General features: G+C 48.5%; 1 protein-coding gene across 2 annotated transcripts; it reads left to right on the top strand.

Annotated features, from left to right (window-relative positions):
• Positions 1-1,187: 1,187 nt before the first annotated feature.
• Positions 1,188-21,494, top strand: ARHGEF15 (Rho guanine nucleotide exchange factor 15). Of its 2 annotated transcripts, XM_063301504.1 has the most exons (13): positions 2,284-3,090; positions 5,264-5,319; positions 7,769-8,001; positions 9,512-9,672; positions 10,032-10,184; positions 11,237-11,366; positions 12,347-12,421; positions 13,230-13,322; positions 13,693-13,847; positions 14,462-14,626; positions 15,636-15,721; positions 17,252-17,353; positions 19,983-21,494. In XM_063301504.1, the coding sequence occupies exons 1-13, from the start codon at positions 2,945-2,947 to the stop codon at positions 20,168-20,170; spliced, it is 1,743 nt and encodes a 580-aa protein (XP_063157574.1). In that variant the 5' UTR covers positions 2,284-2,944; the 3' UTR covers positions 20,171-21,494. The 2 variants fall into 2 exon arrangements, with proteins under 2 accessions (XP_063157572.1, XP_063157574.1); XM_063301502.1 differs by lacking the exons at positions 15,636-15,721; positions 17,252-17,353; positions 19,983-21,494 and adding an exon at positions 1,188-2,028 and having other exon boundaries at positions 3,030-3,090; positions 14,462-14,735.
• The last annotated feature ends 885 nt before the right edge of the window (positions 21,495-22,379 follow it).

Here is a 22,379-nt window from a genome sequence, read left to right as displayed (position 1 = left end):
GATGTTGCAGATGACCTCCCTGGAGTGAAGATGTCTTCCCTGGACCCCCTGCCTCCCGCCACTCCTCCCTCCCAGAAACCCACCCGCATTATCAAGCCTCGCCCGCCCACCAGGCCGCGTCCCTACCTGCCCCCCAGGCCAGATTCAGCCAAGCTCCTCCGGGGCCTGACCCCTCCTTTGCCCCTGGAGAGGGAGGGGTGCTCTCAGGTCACCGAACCGCCGTGCAGCCCACCGCAGCCCCTGCCCAAGCTGCAGAAATCTGGTGCCGTTCGCAAGATTGTGGTACGCTTTGATCAGGCAGGTCTGGGGAAGGAGGAAGCCGAAAAAATTGTCCGGTTGTCTCCAAGCTGCAACCAGGATGAGAACAAGGAAGAGAAGGCCGTCAGAGGAAAAAAGGTCCAGGATCCGTTGGGTAAGAGGGCCAGTTCTGAGCTGTGTTCAGAGAGATGCTGAGTAGACCCTGTTAATGATCCTTCAGGTCAGGCTTGACTCCTGGTGGCTCCATGCAGTTTTCTGGACAACATTTTTGGAAGTGGGATCATCCTAGAGGTGGCCCAAAGCCCCCTAGCTGGCTTTCGTGGTTAAGGCAGGATTAGAACTCAGCCCTCCCCATTCCTAGTCCCATACTTTTAAAGATGACGCCAAACTAGCTTGCTGGGTAGATGCTGGTCATCTTTGAATTTGGAGTTCTGCTTGGAGCAGATTGGATTCCACTGCTCTGCCCTTTCAATTCTAAAAAGTTGCAAGTCAGCATTGACTTACTTTTCCTCCCTGTCTGGGATTGGAAGAAAGCCCCTACCTCAATTGCACCTCCTCTCCTGGAAACCCTGCCGCAAATAAATGCAAGCCCAGTGATTTGCAAACGTGTGCTTGGCATAAAATCCATCTTCACCCTCCCCAGTAGCTTGCAGGACACAGGTTGTTCAGTTCTGCCCACTTTGGGTTTCCATCAATGAAGCAGAAACACAGCAGTGCATTTCTTAGCCTCATCCTGGTCCTATCAAGGCTAGAAAAGTAACGCAGCCAATTGCTGGAATTTCAGGGTGGCTTGAACCCATGAACGGCGGAGGGAGGTTGTGAAATGCTTCCCTGTCCTGTGCTTTTACCTGCTATTAACTGAAAGATTTCTTCTCCTTTTCTTCCCCTTCATTCAGTATTCTCTCTCTTCCTTTGCTTCCCCAGATCCTTGCAAGGATACCCAGCCCTCCGTATCGTCGGTGGCGGAGCAGAACGGTGTGGATTTCCCCAGTTCCTGCCTGTCCGGTTGCCCTTGTATTTGCCATCAACAACACCCGGGCATGGTCTTGATCTGGGTTCCAGCAAATACTCAGCAGCAGGAGGGAGATGTGGAGAACGGGCTGGCCTCAGACCTCTCATCCTCTGCCGACGAAGCGGGAACCTCCTTCCAAAACTTCCTGGGGCTCGGTGACCCGCCTGCCCACTCTCCCTTGATTGCAGGGGGCAGGGTCCTGAAATCTCGCCGCTCGTCCCGAAGCAAAAAGCCCCTTGACTCCCCACCGTCCACGAATGGGCACCCTGAAGGGGGCGTGGTCCTGACGAGCTACCGTTCGACCGCAGAGCCCCTTCCCCTACGCTGCCCGCCATTGATGCCCAAGCCGCCCCGCCGTAACAAAGGGGGCTGCCCTGCCTCTCTGGATGGGGAGCTCCTGCCTCCAGCCATCCCCCCTAAGGCCCCCATGAAACCGCCCCGTAGCTCTGTGGGGCCCTTTGCTCGCCGGAGCTCCCTGCAGTACCCACTGGAGATGAATCACCTTCCGGGCCGAGTCTCGCCTATTGCCACCGGGGAAGGCTTTCTCATGTTGCCTCCCCCCACCCAGCCCCCACCACCTCCCCCAACTTCCCAGACCCCTCCACCCCTCCCCATTTCTCAGCCTCCCTCCCAGATGTCCACAGCCCCCCCTCTGCCCTCCCAGCCCCCTCCCCTGCTGCCTCAGGGTCTCCCCCCTCCACCAACCCAGCCACCACCACCCTTGGAGGGCTCAGCCCTGGATGAAGGCCCTTCTCAAGGTACCACCCGCACTCCCTTGGGGTAGAAGGACAGGGAAGAGGGCCATTGTGGCGTCACCCACTTTCAAGTTTTCCTTAGCCAAGAGCTGCTTTGGGGTCTGGGTTCCAAAAATGGAGGGGGCACGGTCAGGACCAGACCTTGGCTTGTTACATTAAAGCAGTGTTTCTTAGCCTTGGCAACTTTAAGATGGGTGGACTTCAACTCCCAGAATTTCCCAGCCAGCGTGGGGAAATTCCACCCATCTTAAAGTTGCCGAGGCTGAGAAACACTGCATTAAAGAATGGTGCGTAGGATCATTGTCCAGCTGTGTGCTTCATAATTTCCCCCTTATGTCGCATTAAACTTTATGCTTGGTCAGAATTTAGGAAGGGATCTTCCCAGGCTCCAAAGTGCACATCGCTAACTAGATTCAGGATTCAACTTTTGGCTGGGGAGGGCAAGCTGCACAGTAGAGGTGTACAGATACTTCCGTTCAAACAGGATGGAGTTTGAAATGTCTTTTTCCAAAGGTAACAGCTCAGATTTTGAGCTTGAAACCCTTTCAGATCTCCCCAAACATCTTATTTCTCACTCGGGCAGCCATTGTGTACTAGAAACTGGGCACTGGAAGTAGAATGTGTTTTGAATCAAAACATGTTGCGTATTATTACAGTGCAAAGGTCTTGTTTTCTAGACCTCGGGGAAAGATCCTCCTCTGATCTGATTGGGGAGGTTTACTCTTTGTTCCCTCTCCTGCTGAGAATGTGGCTTGGCTCATTTATTCCGAGTTACTTGATTCAGTCTTCCTGAATCTGGTGCATTCCAGAAATGTTGCACTACAATTCCCATCCTCCTCAGACCAAGCCAAAACATGGCCAGGTGCTTGATGTATTACAGCACTGCTTAGGTCTTCCCCGAGATCTGTAATCTGTGTGCATGTCTGTGTTAAAGATTAAATGTCCTTTTCCATTTCCCCCTCTTCCTTGTGTTTCGCTGACTCTGCAGACTTTTCCTTCTACAGGTGGCTGTGAAAATGAAGACAGCAGTTTCAGTGACCCTGAGTCAGAGAAGTCAGACAACAGGTTTGTTTCATTCCCTGCTTCTGTGAAATTCCAAAGGGAGAGGTTTACCTGGGTGTGCAAATAGGACGCCAGTTTAGGCTTTGAAGAGGCTAATACCTTGAGAGTAGATCAGGATCTATTGATTGGTATCTCTGGATGATTTATAACAGGAACTCCAGAACAAGGAGTAAATGTGTCCAGGTAGTCCTCACTTAACGACCAGAATTGGGACCAGAATTTTGGTTGCTAAGTAAGTCAGTCATTAAGTGAATCCAACCCGATTTTACGACCTTTTTGTGGTGGTTAAGCAAATCCATGTAACCATTAAGCAAAGCATGTGGTTGTTAAGCAAATCACACAGTTCTCCACTGATTTTGCTTGCGAGAAGCCAGATGGGAAGGTCGAAAATGGTGATCACATGACCATGGGACGCTGCAACGGTCATAAGTGCAAACCAGTTGCCAAGCGCCTAAATTGCGATCACATAACCATGGGGATGCTGCAGTGGTTGCAAGTGTGAGGACCGACTGCAAGTCGTTTTTTCCGGCACCGCCGTAAGTCTGAACTGTCACTAAACGAATGGTTGTTAAGTGAGGACTGCCTGTAAAAGGTAAGGAAGCTGATATCAGCTGGTGCTCCCATACCATTTGTTCACCGGTGACAGACTTCGCTTGCTGCAGTTGTGAGCAGTTGCTCAACAATCTATGAATATGATTATTTTAGCTAAGTCCTTAGCTCATTGGAATGGATATGCCAAACCTACAACCCCATTTCTCCTGTGGATCACGTTGATCAGCTCTTTGGATCCTTGAAATTATTCCAGAGTTATTCATTGTATTCTTCTTAAATAGCAGACCTGTACAGATTGACAGAAAGTTGTAAAAAAAAAAAAAAGCAAGAGATCTCAAGCATTCAAGATTATGAATTTTGCTGATCTCTTGTTTGACACAAGAATATTGGAACAGGTATTTTCTGTAATTAATTATTTGAAAAGGATTCTTTCTTGGGAAAGACTTTTCTTCAGTTATCTGGTCATTTCTGACAAACATGAGATACAGATTAAGTAGCTGTTAAGAGAGTAATTTGATGAGAAGGGAAGGTCCAGAGATGGAACAGAGCATTTTTCTTCCTGAATTTGTAAGTTTTGAACATCTCTAGTTCTGGATCCTGAATTGTTGGGGTTTTCTGAAAAAAAAAAGCTTACTTCCTAGTGACTTCAAAATTAAAAAGTCTGGGGAAAACCAAGAATGTTGATCCTATATTAAAGGTTCTCCATTTAATGCTAGGTGGGGAAGAAAAACTATGATGTCCGCAGCAGTTTAAAATAATTACTCGCTCAATTTGAGTTTGACTCCTGATGACTTTGTGGACACATCTGTGTACTTATCTCAACAGAAGTGTGGAAGTTGTTTGCAAATACCTTCTTCCCAGTATACATGCCAACCCTAGGATTTCTTAGTGGTGTGCCATCCAGGTGGCTACCAGGCCCAACCCTGCTTAGCTTGCCTGGGATAGCTAAAGCTGTTTAGGGGCTCACCTTCTGTGACAAGGCATAAGATACCTTTGGATATACAGGTAATCCTCACTTAACAACCATTCATTTAGTGGTAGTTGGGACTTACGATGGTGCTGAAAAGCCGATTTACGACCAGTCCTCACTCTTACGACTGTTGCAGCGTCCCTGCAGTCATGTGATCACGATTTGGGCGCTTAACAACCAGCTCACATTTATGACCATTGTAGCATCCTCTGGTCCCATGATCTCTATTTTCGACCTTCCTGGCCGGCTTCTGGCAAGCAAAAGCAAATGGGGAACCACATGATTCGCTTAATGACCATGTGGTTCACTTAAAGCTTGCAGTGATTCATTTAATGACTGCCACAAAAAGGTAAAATCGGGTTGGATTCGCTTAATGAGTGCTTCACTTAGCAGCTGAAATTCTGGTCCCAGCCGCAGTCATTAAATAAGGACTACCTGTAATCTCAGTCTAGGAATTGGGTTTAAAATCACAAATTGAGAATGCCATTCCTGGGCTGATGTTCAGGGGTGTCCAGTTTCTTAGTTCTATTTTTTCCCCCCAGTTTTGCCCAAATGTGAAGTTGCAGGCCTTGGTCAAATCAACAACAGTGTAGAGTCAGTCTGCTCTTAGGGTTGCTTATTGCTGGCTTTTTCTGCTTTGCCCCTATATTGCAGGCGCTGTTCGGTGCTGTTGCCTAAAGGTCCTGACTGGGGGCTTTGCCTGCAGGATGGTAAGTAGACAGGTTCGTAAAAAACATTAGAGAGCAAACAGAAACCACGGAGAAGTGACTCAACTACAGACGCCGAACAGCTTCTGACTCAATTTCTTTACATTCTTCTGGAATCCATTGTGAAATTCTCTCCTATACCCTAACGCAGTGTTTCTCAACCTTGGCCACTTTAAGTCATGCTGGCTGGGGATTTCTGGGAGTCGAAATCCAGATATCTTAAAATGGCCAAGTTTGAGAAACACTGTCCTAAGGCGTAGTTAACTGCTGAGATCTTTTAAAAGTTCAGTCTTGGGGTGCTACGTGATCATTGCTAAGCCCTGGTGCCCCTGATTCCTAGTGGTGCCTCATCAGGTCTTCCTTCTTTCACTTTTTAAAGCTCTGTTACAGGATCCAGGTGTGGAGACCATGTGCTGGGGACATCCCTGGGCACTCAGTGTGCCCTCTGCTTCATGCAACTTAGAACAGTTTTTCAGATATTCTTTTAACGTTTAACAAGAAGCTGACACCTCTCTGGGATCCCTAGGCAGAAACTGGATGATTGCGGCCTTGGGTTTTGTTTAGGAAGTAGGTGCTTTGGTTCAAGAAAAAAGCCAAACTCTTTTGGGAAGACTAAAGTGTTTTCCCATTAAGCTGGGGATGAGGAAGCTGCAGGCCGCATAGGATTGCCCAACACCCTGAGATTGAATTTGGGAGGGTGGTGTGGGAAAGAATGAAAGAGATACGGGGGGTAAGCCACTGCATGGTTTATTTCTTTGGGCTTAGCGTATTCCATAAACCCAGCAATTTTGCTTGAATAAATTAGGTACATAAATGCAATTTGGTGTAGTGGTTAAGGCATCAGGCTAGAAACCAGGATACTGTGAGTTCTAGTCCTGCCTTAGGCACGAAGCCATCTGGGTGACCTTGGGCCAGCCCCTGTCTCTCAGCCCTAAGAAGGAGGCAATGGCAAACCACTTCTGAAAAACCTTGCCAAGAAAACTGCAGGGACTTGTCCAGGCAGTCTCCGAGAATCGGACACGATTGAACGGATTAAAAAAAAAATAGATATAGGGAGAGCTTGTGTGAACTCAGTAACTCTGTCTTGTGACATACAAGGTTCTTTTGAGTTTCCCAGGATCCTTTCCCAAGACAGAAATTACAAAAAGTTTGGGACAGGAAGAATTATGCAAAATTATGCATGTTGTGGATAAAGTGGACGAGGGGAAGCTATTTTCCTCTTCCCAAAATGCTAGAATCAGAAATCACCCAATGAAATTGAATCCTGGACGAATCAGGACAGACAAAAGGAAATGTTTTTTTTGTACAACATGTAATTAAACTTCGGAATTCACTACCATGAGATTTAGGGCTAGCTACCAAGGGACGCGGAGGCGCTGCGGGTTAAACCGCTGAGCTGGCCGATCGGAAGGTCGGCAGTTCGAATCTGTGTGACGGGGTGAGCTCCCGTTGCTAGTCCCAGCTCCTGCCAACCTAGCAGTTCAAAAACATGCAAATGTGAGTAGATTAATGGGTACCACTTCGGCGGGCAGGTAACAGCATTCCGTGTAGTCATGCCGGCCACATGACCACGGAAGTGTCTTCGGACAAACGCCGGCTCTTCGGCTTTGAAACGGAGATGAGCACCGCCCCCTAGAGTTGGACACGACTGGACTTAATGTCAAGGGAAACCTTTACCTTACCAGTTTGGCTGGCTTCAAAAAAGGGCTGGACCAGTTCATGGAAGTCATGCGGATCACTGGCCATTAGCCTTGATGGCAGTGTGATCCCTCTGAAGGCCATCTGCTGGGAGACTAGTGGGCTTCCTCGGGAGTTAGTGGGCCACTGTGAGAACAGACCACTGGATTAGATGGGCCAAGGGTCTGATCCAGCAGGGCACTGCTTAACTCCTTATACAAGTCAGAAAGGCCCCAATTTACCCTGCAGTTCAAAATCAATTTAAAAATGGGGTAAATACATCAGTCAGTGGGGGTTGTTATCAGAGACAAGCCACACCTAACATTCTGGGACAAAGAAAATAGTTGCCTCTCCCCTGCTCAGCTTGAAAAAAACAGAGGTCATTAATCACCAGTGTCTGAGTTCACACCACTTGCTGGTCTAGACTAAAATAGGGTTGGTAGTTTGAGGTCCTGGAAGGAGAGAGAAGAGGATGACTGGCAGCAAGGTGGATGGACACAATTGCAGCAGCGACGGGGTCAACATGAGTCAACACCCATTTGATGGGACATAATCCATCTAGGAGTTGACACCCTCTTGCTGGGACATAATCCATCAAAGGGTTTGAGATGGAGCTTGTTGGGGGGAACCAGCCAAGGTTACGGCATGCTGTACGTTCTAGGTCACCCTGTCAAGTCATAATATAGTTCTTTGTTCAGGTACGGGATGTTATTTCCTTACCTGGGTTCGCCGTGTCGTGTCTTTCTCTGCATTCTGGTTTCTTGTCCTCTTGCAGAGCCCTTGTATCAAACGTATCGCCAGGCTGTCATCTCCAAGGAGATCAAGAGGCAAACCGTTCCACGCAACAGTAGTTTCAGCAGCTCCGACTACAGGGCCCCTTCTCCTGGCGAAGGGCCAACGGGGCCCCAGGGCCCCATACCTCATAGCACGCTTTGGCAGGAGCTGCCTGCCGTGCGAGAAAGTGGCCTTTTGGAAAATATCAGCCCAGAAGAGAGGAAGATGCAAGAGGTGACTCTGACAGAACATGGGTAGAGAGGCGTTTCCCACCGCAGAGAATTTGGGGTGTCTGGAACACTTTGAGAATAATCAAAAATGCAGAGTTTCAATGAACTAGCTAAGGAGTTGTTTGTGTTGGTGTTCTTTTTTTCCCCCAGATAATGAGATCATTTTAAATTTGGAGTCATGTTCATTTGCAGTTTGGGACTGGGTGTTTCACACATGAATTACGACCTAAGCTGTAGCAGCAGATTAATAATATTTTTTCAAATAATGTGGCACTAGGGAGCCTGAGTATCTGAAAGCTACAGATAAATTTTGTGCTACAGTCTAAACTTTCTCTGTGTACGTTGATAAATTCTGATTTTTTTTCCCTGTAACGTGGCACACTTGCAATTGTGATTTGTGATGGAATAAAGCAAAATACAGGTAGTCCTCACTTAACAACCATTCATTTAGTGACAGTTTGGAGTTATGACGGTGCTAAAACCCGACTTACAACCTGTACTCACACTTACGAGCGCAGCATCCCCACAGTCACCTGATAATGATTTGGGTGCTTGGCAACCAGTTCACATTTATGACCATCGCAGCGTCCCGTGGTCACAGGATCGCCATTTTTGACCTTCCCGCCAGTTTCTGGCAAGCAAAATCAATGGGGAACTGTGATTTGCTTAACGACCACGTGGTTTGCTTAACCCTGCAATGATTTGCTTAATGGCCGCTGTAAAAAAGGTCATAAAATCAGGTCGGATTCATTTAATGACCACTTCGCTTAGCAACCAAAATTCCAGTCCCAATTGTTGTTGAGCGAAGGCTACCTGTAAGGACTGCTCCCCAGTACAGATATGCCCTGGCGACATCTATTTTCTGTTTGTCCTCATGCTGTGGGATTCATCTTGTTCCCAACTCTTGCCTGAACAGCTTAAAGTCGTCCTTAGCTGCTCCTGTATTAATATTACGTTATCTCCTTCAAGCAGCCAACAAACTGGTGTAAAAGCTGACTCACCCGCTATTGCATTGCAAGTAGATGACCCTTAGGGGATGGACTCTGAGCCTGGCTCTATCCACTACTTCAGGCTGGTGAAGGCTCCTGTGAACTGTCCACCTTTAAAAAGGGGCCTTGCTCTTTACCCATCAGATTTCTGAGCTGATCCTCAAATCAGAGACCTGGGTCAGTCTGAACAGCAGCTGACCATTGATGGTAGGGAAAATATATAACTGGTGGGGCAATTCTTCCCTCACCTGTTCGCTGTTGCTTAGGCTGCTTTTGAACATGGGTTTAGCGCTCTTCTGGAATAGCGCTAAAGCTGTGTCCCAAAAGAGCTCTTTGTGTCCAGAAATAGTCTTTGCAAAGCTCCAGGGTGCAAAACTGGGGTGAGATTTGATAGATGGCAGGCCCAAGACATCATAAAGTTGGGGAGGCCAGGGAACATGACGCTCGCCGCCTTTACTCCATGCACGTGTGGATGCTCTTGCCACTCATTCTGTCGTCTTTGTGGTTCTTGGTCTCTGCGGTCAGAGTCTCTTTGAGGTGGTGACCTCTGAAGCCTCCTACCTACGCTCACTCACCCTTTTGATTGAGCATTTCATGGACTCTCGGGAGCTGGCCGGCACCATCCTTCTGCGCGAGCACCGTATCCTCTTCTCCAACGTACGCAAAGTCGAGGAAGCCAGCGAAAGGTCAGCGTTGCCTCTTCCCTCCTCTTTCTTCCAGTCTTCGTTGCCCAGGAGCATTCTCAAGAACGAGAGCAGCCAGTCCTAGAATTCCTAGCTTGCTGGTCATCCATATGAAGGGCTGACCTCCATATTCAGAAGGGATATCCCACCTGCAGGGCTGTTCCAGGAGATTCTTCTGAGGATGGGGATCATCGGTGATTAGCATCAGGCTGATCAGTTATCCAACTGTATGATCATCTATCACTCCCCTCTCCCTCCAAGTGGGGAAAGAGATCGCTGCGTGGAGAAACAAGCGTGCTATTTTTGTTTGTGCTTCTGTGAATGCCCCGCGGGCGTCTGATGCCAGTTCTTCCCCTTGGCAGGTTCTTACGGGATCTGGAAAGGCGGTTGGCTGAAAGCCTGCAGATCTCAGATGTTTGCGATATTGTGGAGGACCACGCTCAGCAGAGCTTCTCGGTCTACGTTGATTATGTCCGTAACCAGCTCTACCAGGAGAAGACCTATAGCAGCCTCATGTGAGTAAGAGGGGAGGAAAGGAAAGGAGTCGGCTGGGTCATCTTTGGGGAGCGTGAAGGACTCTAGAGACTGGAGGAATTATCTGGAGGAACTCCTTTGGGTGTTTTTACGGCACGTTTTGGCCTGGCTGAGAATTCTGGGAGTTGTAGTTCCCCCTCATTTGGCAGCTATCCAGTCTGATAACCCTTCTGGGTTCTGATTCATTGCACACAAACTGAGCTGCTGGCTGATACCCAAGTGCTGATACCAAAAGATAGTAGTCAAGCCTGTCTTTCTAACAGCAACCATCCAGGTACTCCTGAAAAGTTTGCTAGTGGGAGATAATGGCCATCCATTGTAGTCTCCAGGCCTTGTATGTTCAGAGACAGATTACCTCTGAAGGTGGAAATCCTGTTCTACACTGTCACGGATAGCTGATGTGGACGTACCTGTGCATCGTAAACTTCTCTGCTCAAGTGGTTCTGCTTAGTCCAAAATCTACTTCTCAGACGCTTCCAGGAAGCCCTCAAATTAAGCAGTTCTTCATTTCATTTCATTCATTCATTCATTTATTCATTCCATTCATTCATTCGTTTCATTCATTCCATTCATTCATTCATTCATTCACTCACTCACTCATTAATGAGTGAATGAATGAATGAATGAATGGAATGAATGAAACGAATGAATGAATGAATGGAATGAATGAAATTAATTAATTAATTAATTAATTAATTAATTAATTAATTCATTCATTCATTCATTCATTCATTCATAATATTGGCAAGTGTTCCTCTCCCTCTCTTCCATCCACCACCCACCCATTGATAGCTTGCTTCCCTTCCAAGGGGGCCAAGGCAGCGTATGCAGAAATGGAAAACAACCTCTAGGGCTGGCCATGACCCAATACCTTCCAAATGCGGACTGAGCCTGTGCGGTGGCCTGGAACCACTGCAGTGGAACAGCTGACTGAGCAGAGGCCTCCCCCCGCCTGGTTCTTCAGCAGTCCTGGGGCCTGCACTTCAGACGCATTTCTCTTGGGTGTGCAAACTTCCTGTCTTTTCCCTCTTAGGGAGAAGAACCCCCAGTTTGCCATCGTTGTCACCCGGCTTCAGGAGCAGCCCCAGTGCCAGCGACTTCCCTTCATGTCCTTCTTGCTGCTCCCTTTCCAGAGGATCACCCGCATCAAGATGCTCCTGGAGGTGAGGGCTGGGTGTGGTCTTGGGGCCAAGAACCTGGGTTGCTGTAAGGCCAGGGTAGGCAGCTTCTTGGTGGAGACGTTCTTTGGGGGGCTGGCAGGTTGGGAAAGCAAGTTCTAAGCCAAGGCGGCATGTGCTTATGTCTTGTGTCATTTCTCTCCTTGCTGCCAATCAATTTCTCCCCGGGTCCATCCTCTTTCTTCTTCTTCTCCTTTGCTCTGCTTCTTTTAGCCATCTCTCGACCCCCTTCCATTTTACTTACCCCTTTTTCCATTTTTTCAGCCTCTTCTGTCTTTTCTCCCACTTTCAGCATCCCACCACCCATCTTCTGAAGGAAATTTTGAAATCTTTTGCTGTTGAAATTGAGCCACTGAAAAACTCCTGGGTTTTCGAAGGGGCAGCAGTCAGGTTTAAATGGAGCTGCAGTGCTGTGTCTCTCACTGTGTGCAAACCAGGATCCAGCAGCTGGGAACCTGAATGGGGGACAACTAATCCCATTATTTTCATTATGTTTTCAATTTCCCGGGGAGCTGATTTCAGGGCCTCAACCGCAGAGTCCTTCCTCTGCAAAGAAGCCCAATCCTATCCCTTTCCTCTTGGCCATCGTAGGAATGGGATGTGTTTTTGCAGAATCCTCTGTGCAGCCCAGATTTCCTGAGCAAGACAGAAACCTGGTTGGAGAAGGGTTTTTAGACTGTGAGAACGGGATGCTCAAAGGTGTGCACAAGGTTTCACATTTGACTCCTCCCTTATTTTTTAAGTCCAAAACAGGTTGTTCCAACTCTTCCAGACTGTTCTATTCTGGATACGTTCAGACTTCAACTAATGGCTATCTTGAGCTTTGAATGTTTTCAATGACTGGGACAACCTGGGTTTCTGGCCTGAGATCAGGGCATTTCCAGTTGAAACTGTTTTGAATTCAGGGTCTCTGCTCACTTCTAACCAGAAGTCCCTTCCTCTGGTTTTATTGTGTGTGTCTCTAGAATATCCTGCGCCGGACGGACGAAGGTTCTTTGCGAGAACAAAACGCCATGAAGGCTCTGGCCTCTGTTTCCAAGGTGAAGCTAGCCATTAATAGAGGCGTCAGGGAGCAAGTTGGGCCATTCCTATACCTAGCCTAGTGTGTTGTGTTCCAGTCTTCCCCAACCTGGTTCCCCTCTAAAGATCTTCAGGGTCAACTCCCATCAATGCTAGGCTGGGTAGAAAAAGGCAAAGCATTGTGGGAGCTGAAGTCCAAAAAATTGGAGTTCCCTTTTTTGTATGCTGGCCTTTCCTTTTAAAGGGGTTCCTCTGGAGTGGAACCTCAGGGACACATCCATGCCATTTTTAAAAAAATTGGAAAGACTACACAGGAGGCTTACCATTGCCTTCTTCCAATATGTTCTCTCTCTTTTTAACTATCTAGCCTAGCTTGCAGCCCTGGTGGTCTCCCATTCAAGGGCTAACCAAGCCTGACCCTGCTTAGCTTTTCTGAGATCGACCAAAGTTGCTGCCATCTGTAAGAACATTCCCTTTTTGATATCACTCTGTCTAATACAGAGTGAAGCACTGAGTGCCAGAGGGTGTCTTCTTTTTAGATAAATGCAGTATTGATTTAAAATGTTTTGGGGGGGGTAATTTTCCTGCCCCTTCCCATATTTTAAAGCCTTGAAATGCTGTGTTTCTTAGGAGTGGGGAGAAGGATGAATGGAAAAAAACACGTCTCGCTGGCACATTACATGCTTTGGGGGTGATTTTGCTTTGACTTAGGTTTAATTGAAGCATGTTTCTGTAGTATTACTTGTGGCCAATCAGTAATTTTAGGATGCCCCAGGGAGACTGACTCTTCCCTCTCTTCTCCCCAACTTCTCTAAATCTCTGCTTTAGATCATAGAAGAATGTAACTCCGAGGTCGGCCGGATGCATCATATGGAGGAGCTGATCCACACTGCCAGCAAGATTGAGTTTGACAAGCTCAAGGTTAGAAGGTGTTCAGCTTTGGACCTCCTTTGGGCTTGCTCCAGCCTGCCACAGCTTGTCCCCATGGGCCTCCAATTGTGCTTGCATGAATTGGGGAATTTAAGAGAAGATGCATCAGCCTTTGGTTGTGCACTTGGGAGCTAGCGGGAATGATATTTTGGGTGACAGAATTCCAGGGGTACCAGAACACTAGGATTTGTACACACCTAGAGAGTGCCATTTTGGCAGGCTCACTGGCGAAGAAAAGCTTATCTGCCCTGGCATGCCCTAAGCTGTGAATTTGCACAGAGAATCTGTGTTCTCCTTGCAAAAATCCAAATGGCCTCCATTTCTAACACCTTTTTCTAACACCTCTTTATCCCCAATTCAGGCCATTCCCATCATTTCCCAGAGCCGGCAGCTGTTGAAGCAGGGAGAGCTGCTGGAAGTTGTGCATCGTGGCACCATCTTTGGGAACAAGCCCAAACTGGTCCCCATCTACCTGTTCCTCTTCAATGACCTGCTGCTCGTCACCCAGCGCAAGAGGTGAGCCAAGAAGGCCTGGGCTGAAAACTCTGGCAGCTGGGTGGTTAGTCTGCACACGTCTGCATTGGAAGGGGTGTGTATGCGGAAGAGGCGGGAGGGGAGGCCAAAAATGGGCATCTCTCACCAGGGCCATTTGTGGGGATGGAGAATTGGACAGGCAGTGACGTTTGGGCTATGGTTCCATTTCTGCAGGTTTTGAGAATGGAGCATTGCCTGCTTTCCCAGCCTCCCGCTTCATTCTTAAGGCCTAGAAACTTGCTGTTTTTAAAAAACAGAGATGGTCCAGAAAGACGTCTGCCTCTTCTGCCTGACAAATGGTGTGCCCTTGCCTGGTGGGGTGATCAAAATGCCCCCAGTCCTCTCTATACTCCTAGATGAGAACTGTAGTGATCTAGACCAGAATCCTCCAGTTGGGGAGCCTCCAGATCTGTAGTCTGCAGGTCCTAGCATCTCAGCCGTGGTGGCTGATCCATTTGCAGGCCCACTGATCTGGGAGGCAGCCAGCTGGGGAGCCACTGCTGTCAGCCACACATCTTCAAAATAAATTGAGTTGGGATTCATTGGTGGGTTTTCTTTGCTTCTGCTCTGGATGCTGCCCCTGCCTTTTGCTGCAGCTCAGAACGCTTTGTGGTGCTGGATTACGCCCATCGCTCGTTAGTCCAGGCCCAGGGCTGCGAGGAAACCTCCACCGGCCATAATGCAGAGAACAGCTTCTACCTGACGTTGATGGAGAACCACCAAGGGCGGAGTAGCGAACGCCTCTGTCGCGCCCCGACGCAGTGAGTGGCCGCATAGGGGAGGGAGGTGAAGAGAGTGAGGAGAGGTGGTCGTAACTGTGCCCCATGTATAAACAGTGGGGAGAGTTGATCAGAGCAGCCTGCTTTCTTTCAGAGGGCTAGAGCGTGAGATCTAGGAAAAATGTGTTGCAGTCGTGGCATAGAGCAGTCCCACCACAAGTGATCTTGGCTGATTGCATTTCCAAAGTCTTTCCCTCCCGTAAGAGAAAGAGAAGCGCTGGGTGATCAGTTTGAGCCCATGACTTGGAAAACTGTGGAACAACGTTCTCAACTGCAGTGGATTGCAGAAACGAAGAAGAAGGCGGGGGGGGGGGGAATGGCAGTTTGGCAGATGGCAGCATCTCGCTAATGTTGGCTCATCTTGAAAAATGTCACTCATTGGGATCTAGTTACTGCTTAAATGGGAGATCACCAAGGATCTCAGGGCTGTAATCTAGACCAGGAAGTTCAAGCAAACCATATTGTTACTTGGAAAAATACAGAGGCATTGTCAGGGAAGCCACCAGGAGTCACGTTCAGCCCAGGGAAGTTCAACCCAGGGAAGTCTTCACCTTACAGAATTGTTCCTCAAGTGCAAGGAGCAAGGATTTTCACTGGCAAAGGAAAGGAGAGAGAGTTAGAAGGCCATTTGATAGGGAGGCTCTTCAAGCTGCTGGGTGCCTTCTGGCCAGACACACAAGCCCCCATCCTGCTGGCCTTTCCGCAAAACACTAAAGACCTGGATGTGCTCCAGGGCATGGGGGTGGGGCAAGGGTTAGACGGCTTGGGAGATGTTACTGTTCTGCGGAGTTTCTGGGGTTTCTTGCCAGTGACCACTGCAGTTCTTTTATGCTTTGCTGATACTGTTTGTGCTGTTTTCAATGCACTGTTAGCCATCCAGTCACATCTGCAAGATGGGGAGCCATATTGAATGAATGAATGAATGAACGAACAAACGAATCAATCAATCAATCAATCCCAAGCAGTGCATCTCCAACACTTTCTCTTCCAGGTCCGATATGCACCGCTGGATGGGTGCTTTCCCATGTCATGAGTCCCAGCCCAATAACAAGCAGGAAACCATCTATGAGGACTGGGGTGAGACCTTTTGGCTCGGTACCTTTTAACCTCCATTCCTGCTGCTCCTTGTTCCAAGGCCAGGAGAATCGGGGAACATCACATTCCTGTTCCGTGGCTCCTGGATCTGTCATCAGTTTGTCCATTTCGTGCTGGGAAGGCTACAGTAGCCAAGATGGAAGTGCACAACTGCTTTTTTCATAGCTTGAGCTTTGAAACCCATTTCACCATTGGCTTTCGGGCCAAATTCGGTGTTCTGTGATGGGGCTGGTTTTTCCTCTCCCAATGTGTGGTTTATCTAAAGGAAAATACCCCCTTCGTGGAACTTCCTTCCCCCCCCCTTTTCCTCATTTAGCTGTTAATATAAAAGCTGTTTTTATATTAAAACATCAATTTGAGAAGTTCAGATTCTCTTGCCCTCTCCCCTCCCTGATTTGTCTGGCCTGAGGCAGCTGGGGGTCTACTGGATGTTTGAGTAGCTGAGTGCAAGTAGCAAACTTTGGCTGATGTCAAAAAGCCAAGGGGGGTGCATGGTGATTGGATCTGGACTTGGATGGTAGACCACCAGGAGACTCCAAAGCTGTAGCCTAGGCTGGGAAGTCAAAGAAACATCCCAGAAGAATGTAGTAGCCAACCATGTCACCACTGCTCCCAAAATATTGGCATGGATAGATCATGTCAAGTCAATTCAAGGAAGTTTTTATCTTGATCTAGGTGATGGTGGCTGATCTTAAAAAGCTAAGCAGAGTTGGACCTGATTAGTACTTGGATGGGAGGCCACTACAAGATCCCAAGGCTTTAGGCTAGATTGAGAAGTAGCAAAGCGAAATGCTTGGCATCTTGAAAGATGAGCATTATACATATAAGTCAATGGCCGGTGGCAAGGGATTATGGGAATTGTAGGCTGGGGACATCTGAAGGGTGTCAGGTTGCCTTCTCTTAAAACTTTAAACCTTTAAGGAGTGGTGAGTTTGGGATTATTATTATAATTTTTTTTTGAGCCATAGTTCCTTTGCAGTATTTGTTCTAAAGGTTAATGTTCCTTGGCTGATTCTTCCTTCAGCAATTAAAATGCATGTAGCATATTCTAGGCTGGACAGGCCAAACCAACTGAGCTGATTTTTATGCTGCATATAATGCAGAAAAGGAAAGCCATTTTTACCGCCTCTCCCTCTGTCTCTTCTCAGTGTGGATTAGTGGTTAGGGTGTTGGACTAGGGGCAAAGAGGCTCGGTTCAAGTCCACCCTCTGCCATGAAAGCTCCTGGGTGACTTTGGGCCAGTCTCTCTCTCTCTCTGACCCCACCCTACCTCGCAGGGTGGTTGTGGGGAAAATTGGAGGAGGGGGTGCAATGCATGCTGCCTGGGCTGTTGGAGAAAAGGTGGGGTATAAATTTAACAAATAAATAATGTGCCAGGGAACTGTTATTCCCCCCTCTACACACACACTTGCTGCCTTTCCTTTTTCCTCCTCCTCCTATTATTATTATTATTATTATTATTATTATTATATAATTTACTAAGCTATTATTTTTTCTTTTGCCTTTCTGCAGATTGTCCCCAGGTTCAGTGCACAGAGACCTATCGGGCAGCCCAGGCAGATGAGCTGAGCCTTGAGCCGACAGACATCATCAATGTGCTGCGCAAAGCCGAGGGTGAGCCTCTGAGTGTGGTGCTTCGTGACCAGAGTTCAAAGTTTCCTTCTCCTTGTTTGTCTGAACAACTTAGAAATTGGAGCTCGGGCCATGGTGCTTCTTCACCCAAAGATGGTGTTTTTAGCAGAAGGGACCCCTGCTCCCCAAAGAATTATCTTTGATCCCTCAAGGTCCTTTCTGAATCTCTCTTTATTCAAGTCTCTCCAGACAGCACCTCCCCAAATTCTCAGCCAGTTGGGAGCTGCAATCTCCAACACGGAGAGGGTGTGGTTGAAGAAAATTGCCCTCCACCATTTAGCACATTGGCCATCCTGACAGTGCCTAATACTGTTGTGGTCTGGCACTACTGGAATGGGAGACCACCAGGTGATCCCACCAATAGGCTAGGCTGTAAACGTCTGAGATAAAGCAGTAGCAAGGTGAAAGGTCCCCTGTGCAAGCACCGAGTCATGCCTGACCCTTTGGGGCCATGCGGCATTTTCTTGGCAGACTATAGCGGGGTGGTTTGCCATTGCCTTCCCCAGTCGTCACCTTCCCCAGCAAGCTGGGTGCTCATTTTACCGACCTCGGAGGGATGGAAGGCTGAGTCGACCTGAGCCAGCTACCCAAGAGGGAATCCAGCTTCTGCTGGGATCCAACTTGGGTCATGGGGAGAGTTTCGGTCGCAATGCTGCTGCCTAACAATCTGCGCCACACGAGGCTACTTAAAGCAATAGCAGACCACTTCTGAAAAATGCAGGGAGATGTCTGTATTGTCCCCAAGAGCTGAACTCAACTTTATCTTGTACATCTGGGTAGTAATCGGTCTAGAGTCTCTTAACCACAGGGGTGACCTGCAGCTTCAAGTTATCCACCTTGGCACAGAATCCTCAAATTTTCTTTACGGATTATATTAAATCTCATCCTTCCTTGCATAGCAAAAAAAAAAAAAAACCAGGAGTCTGGCTGCACCTTTTCTGACTCATTTTTTTTTTTTAAAAAGGCAGACACTCTCTCACATTTGTGAGTCAGCAGAGGTGCTACCAGACTCCTGATTTTTTGCCTCCCTAGACCAGTGTTTCTCAACCTTGGCCACTTTAAGATGTGTGGACTTCAACTCCCAGAATTCCCCAGCCAGCCTTGGGAAGGCTGGCTGGGGAATTCTGGGAGTTGAAGTCCACACATCTTAAAGTGGCCAAGGTTGAGAAACACTGCCATAGGCTAACACGCTTCTGCTCCTACAATGCCTTTCTTGCATGGTATTTCTACTACCCCTTTTTTATTCCCACGCATTCTCGGATAGCAACTCAGATTCCGAGAACAGCGCCCACACCTGGCCAGGATCGCAGCTTTTGCTTTCCTGGGGATTTGAACCCAGATCTTGGAGTCCAGCCAGGTGCTTGGGCCATCAGGAAGCCCACCTGGGGGAGGAATGGGCTAGCAGAGGAACGTCAGAGCGCTCCAACTGTCTTTCCGTGCTGGCAATAAAAGGGGAGCATTGCCTTTTTTCCGCTTGGTTCAGAGATTTCTTTCATACCCTGGCAATGTGCATGTTTGAATGTTGCCTTTGGAAAACCAGCTTCCTGGGAAATAACCTAAGGAAACTTGCCATGCTAGTGATTTTTTGAACATATCTTTTTAGCCAGGCTTATTTTTTTTTCATCCAACGCTCCAGCCCAGCCTTTGCTTCCTGAGGTTATGGACTCCAAACCCCATCACCACAAGCCAGGCACTCCAGCTGCTTGGCCAGTCTTAGGAACCATCACCTGGGCTTGGAGGAGGGTTAGAGCAATGATGCAGGGCCTAAAGCGATTGTCTCCCCCTTCCCTGCCCCCAGCTTCCTGATCCAAATTGTTCCAACTGCCATCCTGCACTGCTGTTAGCTTTGATAAGAAAGTGACATAGGCCAGGCTTTTTTCCCTCCCTGTGGCCAACTGGTTGCATTTGATGCTGGTAAACAGGAGGAGTTGCACCTTCTCCTGCCATTGTTCCTGTGCAGCTGGGAACAGTGATCCATCTGACTAATAGTTCCTTCTGGGAAGATTTGCAACAGAGGAGGAAGAAGGATCCGTCCTCAGTCCCCCTGCAGCTCCACTCCAGGTTCATAGTCTTGCACACGTCCTTCGTCCCTTAATTCTGCCTGGGAAGGGTTGCTGATAAGGCTGTTGTCAAAATCACTGCCAGTTTGGGGCAAGAGTTGTGGGGGGAGACAAGAAATCGGTGGCTTCTCGGAGGCACCTTGTTTGGCATTTTTCTTCTGACCTGGCGTGGTGGTTTTTATGCACTTGCATGACAACTGCAGCCATCTTGCTGTGTTTGAGATGTACAGGATTCTAGACCTGGCCTTGGGACACATGCTTGAATGACCCTTCCACTCTGCCTTTATCCAGACTTGCTGGCCAGCTTAGCAGTGTTTGCTTTGCTCCTTTTTATCGCAACCACCTTTTATCCAGCAGGCACGTTTTGTAGTGCTCTGTGGTTAGGAATCTGATCTAACTGTTAGGACAGGCCTGATCCAGCAGAAATGTGCTTTTCGGGGCTTTGCCACGTGGCAGGACGGTCTTGGAGAAGTTTGGAGGTGAAGAAAGAAGGGCGCAGAGATGCTGATGGTTTTCTTTCTTGGCCCCCCCTCCCCCCCCCCATGCTGCAGGCTGGTACGAGGGCATACGCCTAGCCGACGGTAAGAAGGGCTGGTTCCCCTCATGCTACGTGCAGGAGATCACAAACGAACACGTACGCCGCCGCAACCTCCGTGAGCGTTACCGTGTCCTTCAGGTTGCCCGCCAGCTGCAGCTGATGCGCACAAGTTACATCAAAGGCAAGTACAGCTCAGCCTGAGACTGAAGCCACACAACCAACAGAGCAAGCGACAAGGGAGCCCGGCCTATGATTATCTCAAGGTCGACTTCTGTTTTGCTGGGCATGGAGCGGCATCGCCTCAAGAGGGTGCTGAAGGTGGTGAGGACAGTAGACAGCGGTTGTGTTCTGGATGGAAGGCCACTGGAGGGTGAAGGAAGAGTGAGATGCAAGCTCGTAGGGTCGATTGGCTGGAGTTCGTGGTGGCTGCAGTGCCAGAAGCTAGCCAGTAGAGGCAGCAAAGGCACTACTTCAGACATGTTCCTTCTGCCAGAAGGGGGCGATAGACTGCATTTTCAGCTCCGTTGCAGTTTACAGGCTTCGCAACGTCCAGTTCTTATTCCCCAAATTAAGTCCTAACTCCTCTGAGTCTGCTTGGCATCTCAGTATCCCTGAGTGAGGACCCTGAACCTTCTCAGAGGGTTAGGGTGAAGAAGCGACACGATCTTCTGCCTTTGGGAGGATGGATCATCCTGGTAGCGGTGCAGTGTTTCAGGAGGTTCCCCATACCAAGACATGATCGAATGGATTGCCTCGTGTTTTACCGGAGGTGCCAGCTAAACCTGAGCAGGTGCCCCTATTTCGCAATGGCTATCCGCCTGTTAAAATAAGTGTGGCAATTCAGGCCCACCACCTGTAACCCTTTTTTGGGGCTGGATGAGGCTGGCTTTTTTCCCCACCCCCGTGAATGATGGGTGTGCTTTGCCCTTCACTGGCAGGAAATCGGGTAGGCAGCACTATGAGAACACACCTCTCCCCCAGTAAAATGCATTTTGCAAACAGGGACCACACTGTGAGCACTACCAGTTTCCTAATCCTGATCTTGGTGCTGCGACTGCCAATATTTCAGACCTTCCCAGTGGTCCTTAACCGGGGCTCGGGTCGGGCCCTTCTCTACCTCAGCGCCTCTCTTTTCTGTAGCTGGGAATCCAGGACTCTTGTTGTAGCCTGTGGACCCAGCTTATTCTCCCCCCACCCCCACATGCCAGCTCACAGCGTAAGACTTTTTTCCCTGATGCCAACCTGCCTGGATATCCTGGATTTTCTCCTTTGTGTGTTTGGTTTTGCCAACAAGGAATTTCTCTTCCTTGCATCCATTCTGGAAACCTCGCCATGGATTGGCTTGTATTTATTAACGCGTTGCCCTCTTGGGCTCTCATGCTGGAGGAGATTCTGCTTCCACCATTCTTGGGGGGAAGCAGAGGAGACTGTATTTAATTTATTCTGTTCCCCATTTGCTTGCATTGTGACCCCTCTCATGTTTTTCTATCCCAATGGCCTTTTTAAAAAACACTGATGAACAAAATGTGCCAGTGCTTGTTTTCAGCTGTTGCTCGGGCTCATAAAACGGTCGTGGCAGAGCCCTGCTGCCGACTTCTCCCTGTTAAGATACAATGAGTGACAGGACTGGAATTTGCCCAAAATGGCTAAGCCCAAAACCCAGAATAGTTCCCTTTGAACAACCCGTGAAACCAGAAGGGAACAAATCACAGGTTGGCTTAATATGTTGTATGAACAAGGCCTTTTACCTTATATGGGGTCTTCCAGCTTCAGAACTCAGCTGGAGCACACAAGTGTGACACGCGGGCAGTCCTAGCTTTACGGCCCAGGATTGCATTTCAAGGCTGCAGTTGGAGATGAGAATACAGGCCTCTGTGTAAAATTCACTTCTCTGGGCTGAGATCGGACCTACCGGCTGGCGCGGAAAGGAATATTATTTGGCTGTCTTGGCGGGGAAGGCTGTGAAGGGATGGCTCAGTTGTTCCAGATGCAGAAACCAAACTGGCTTAGCTGCTTCCAGAAAGGAAGCCCCAATTATGGGTCTCTCAAATGGCTGGGCTAGTTTTCTTCCCATTAGAAAAGCACGTCTGGGTTTGAGAATTTCCCACCGATTAGAATTCCTGGCTGGGAGGATCCTGGAAGGCAGGCTGATCCCTTGGTTTAGTTTCTGCATGGCAGCCTTGTATCATTGCGAATATCTAGAAGCAATGGGTTAAAGTGGAAGGTCTAGGCTGGGTGTCAGGAGGGACGAATCATTGACTAGGAGCTGTCAGCCGGTGGAACAGACGGCCACATGAAATAGCAAGGTCTTCACTGGAGGTCTTCAGAGGCTGGAGGGTCATCTGCTAGAGATGTTCCAGTGGGTTCTGCAGCGAGCAGGAGCTGACCTCTAAAGTCTCTTCCAACACTG

This window comes from Candoia aspera, chromosome 4 (assembly GCF_035149785.1).
Source record: "Candoia aspera isolate rCanAsp1 chromosome 4, rCanAsp1.hap2, whole genome shotgun sequence".
NCBI classification, from domain to species: Eukaryota; Metazoa; Chordata; class Lepidosauria; order Squamata; family Boidae; genus Candoia; species Candoia aspera.
This window is presented reverse-complemented; position numbering and strand designations above follow the sequence as displayed.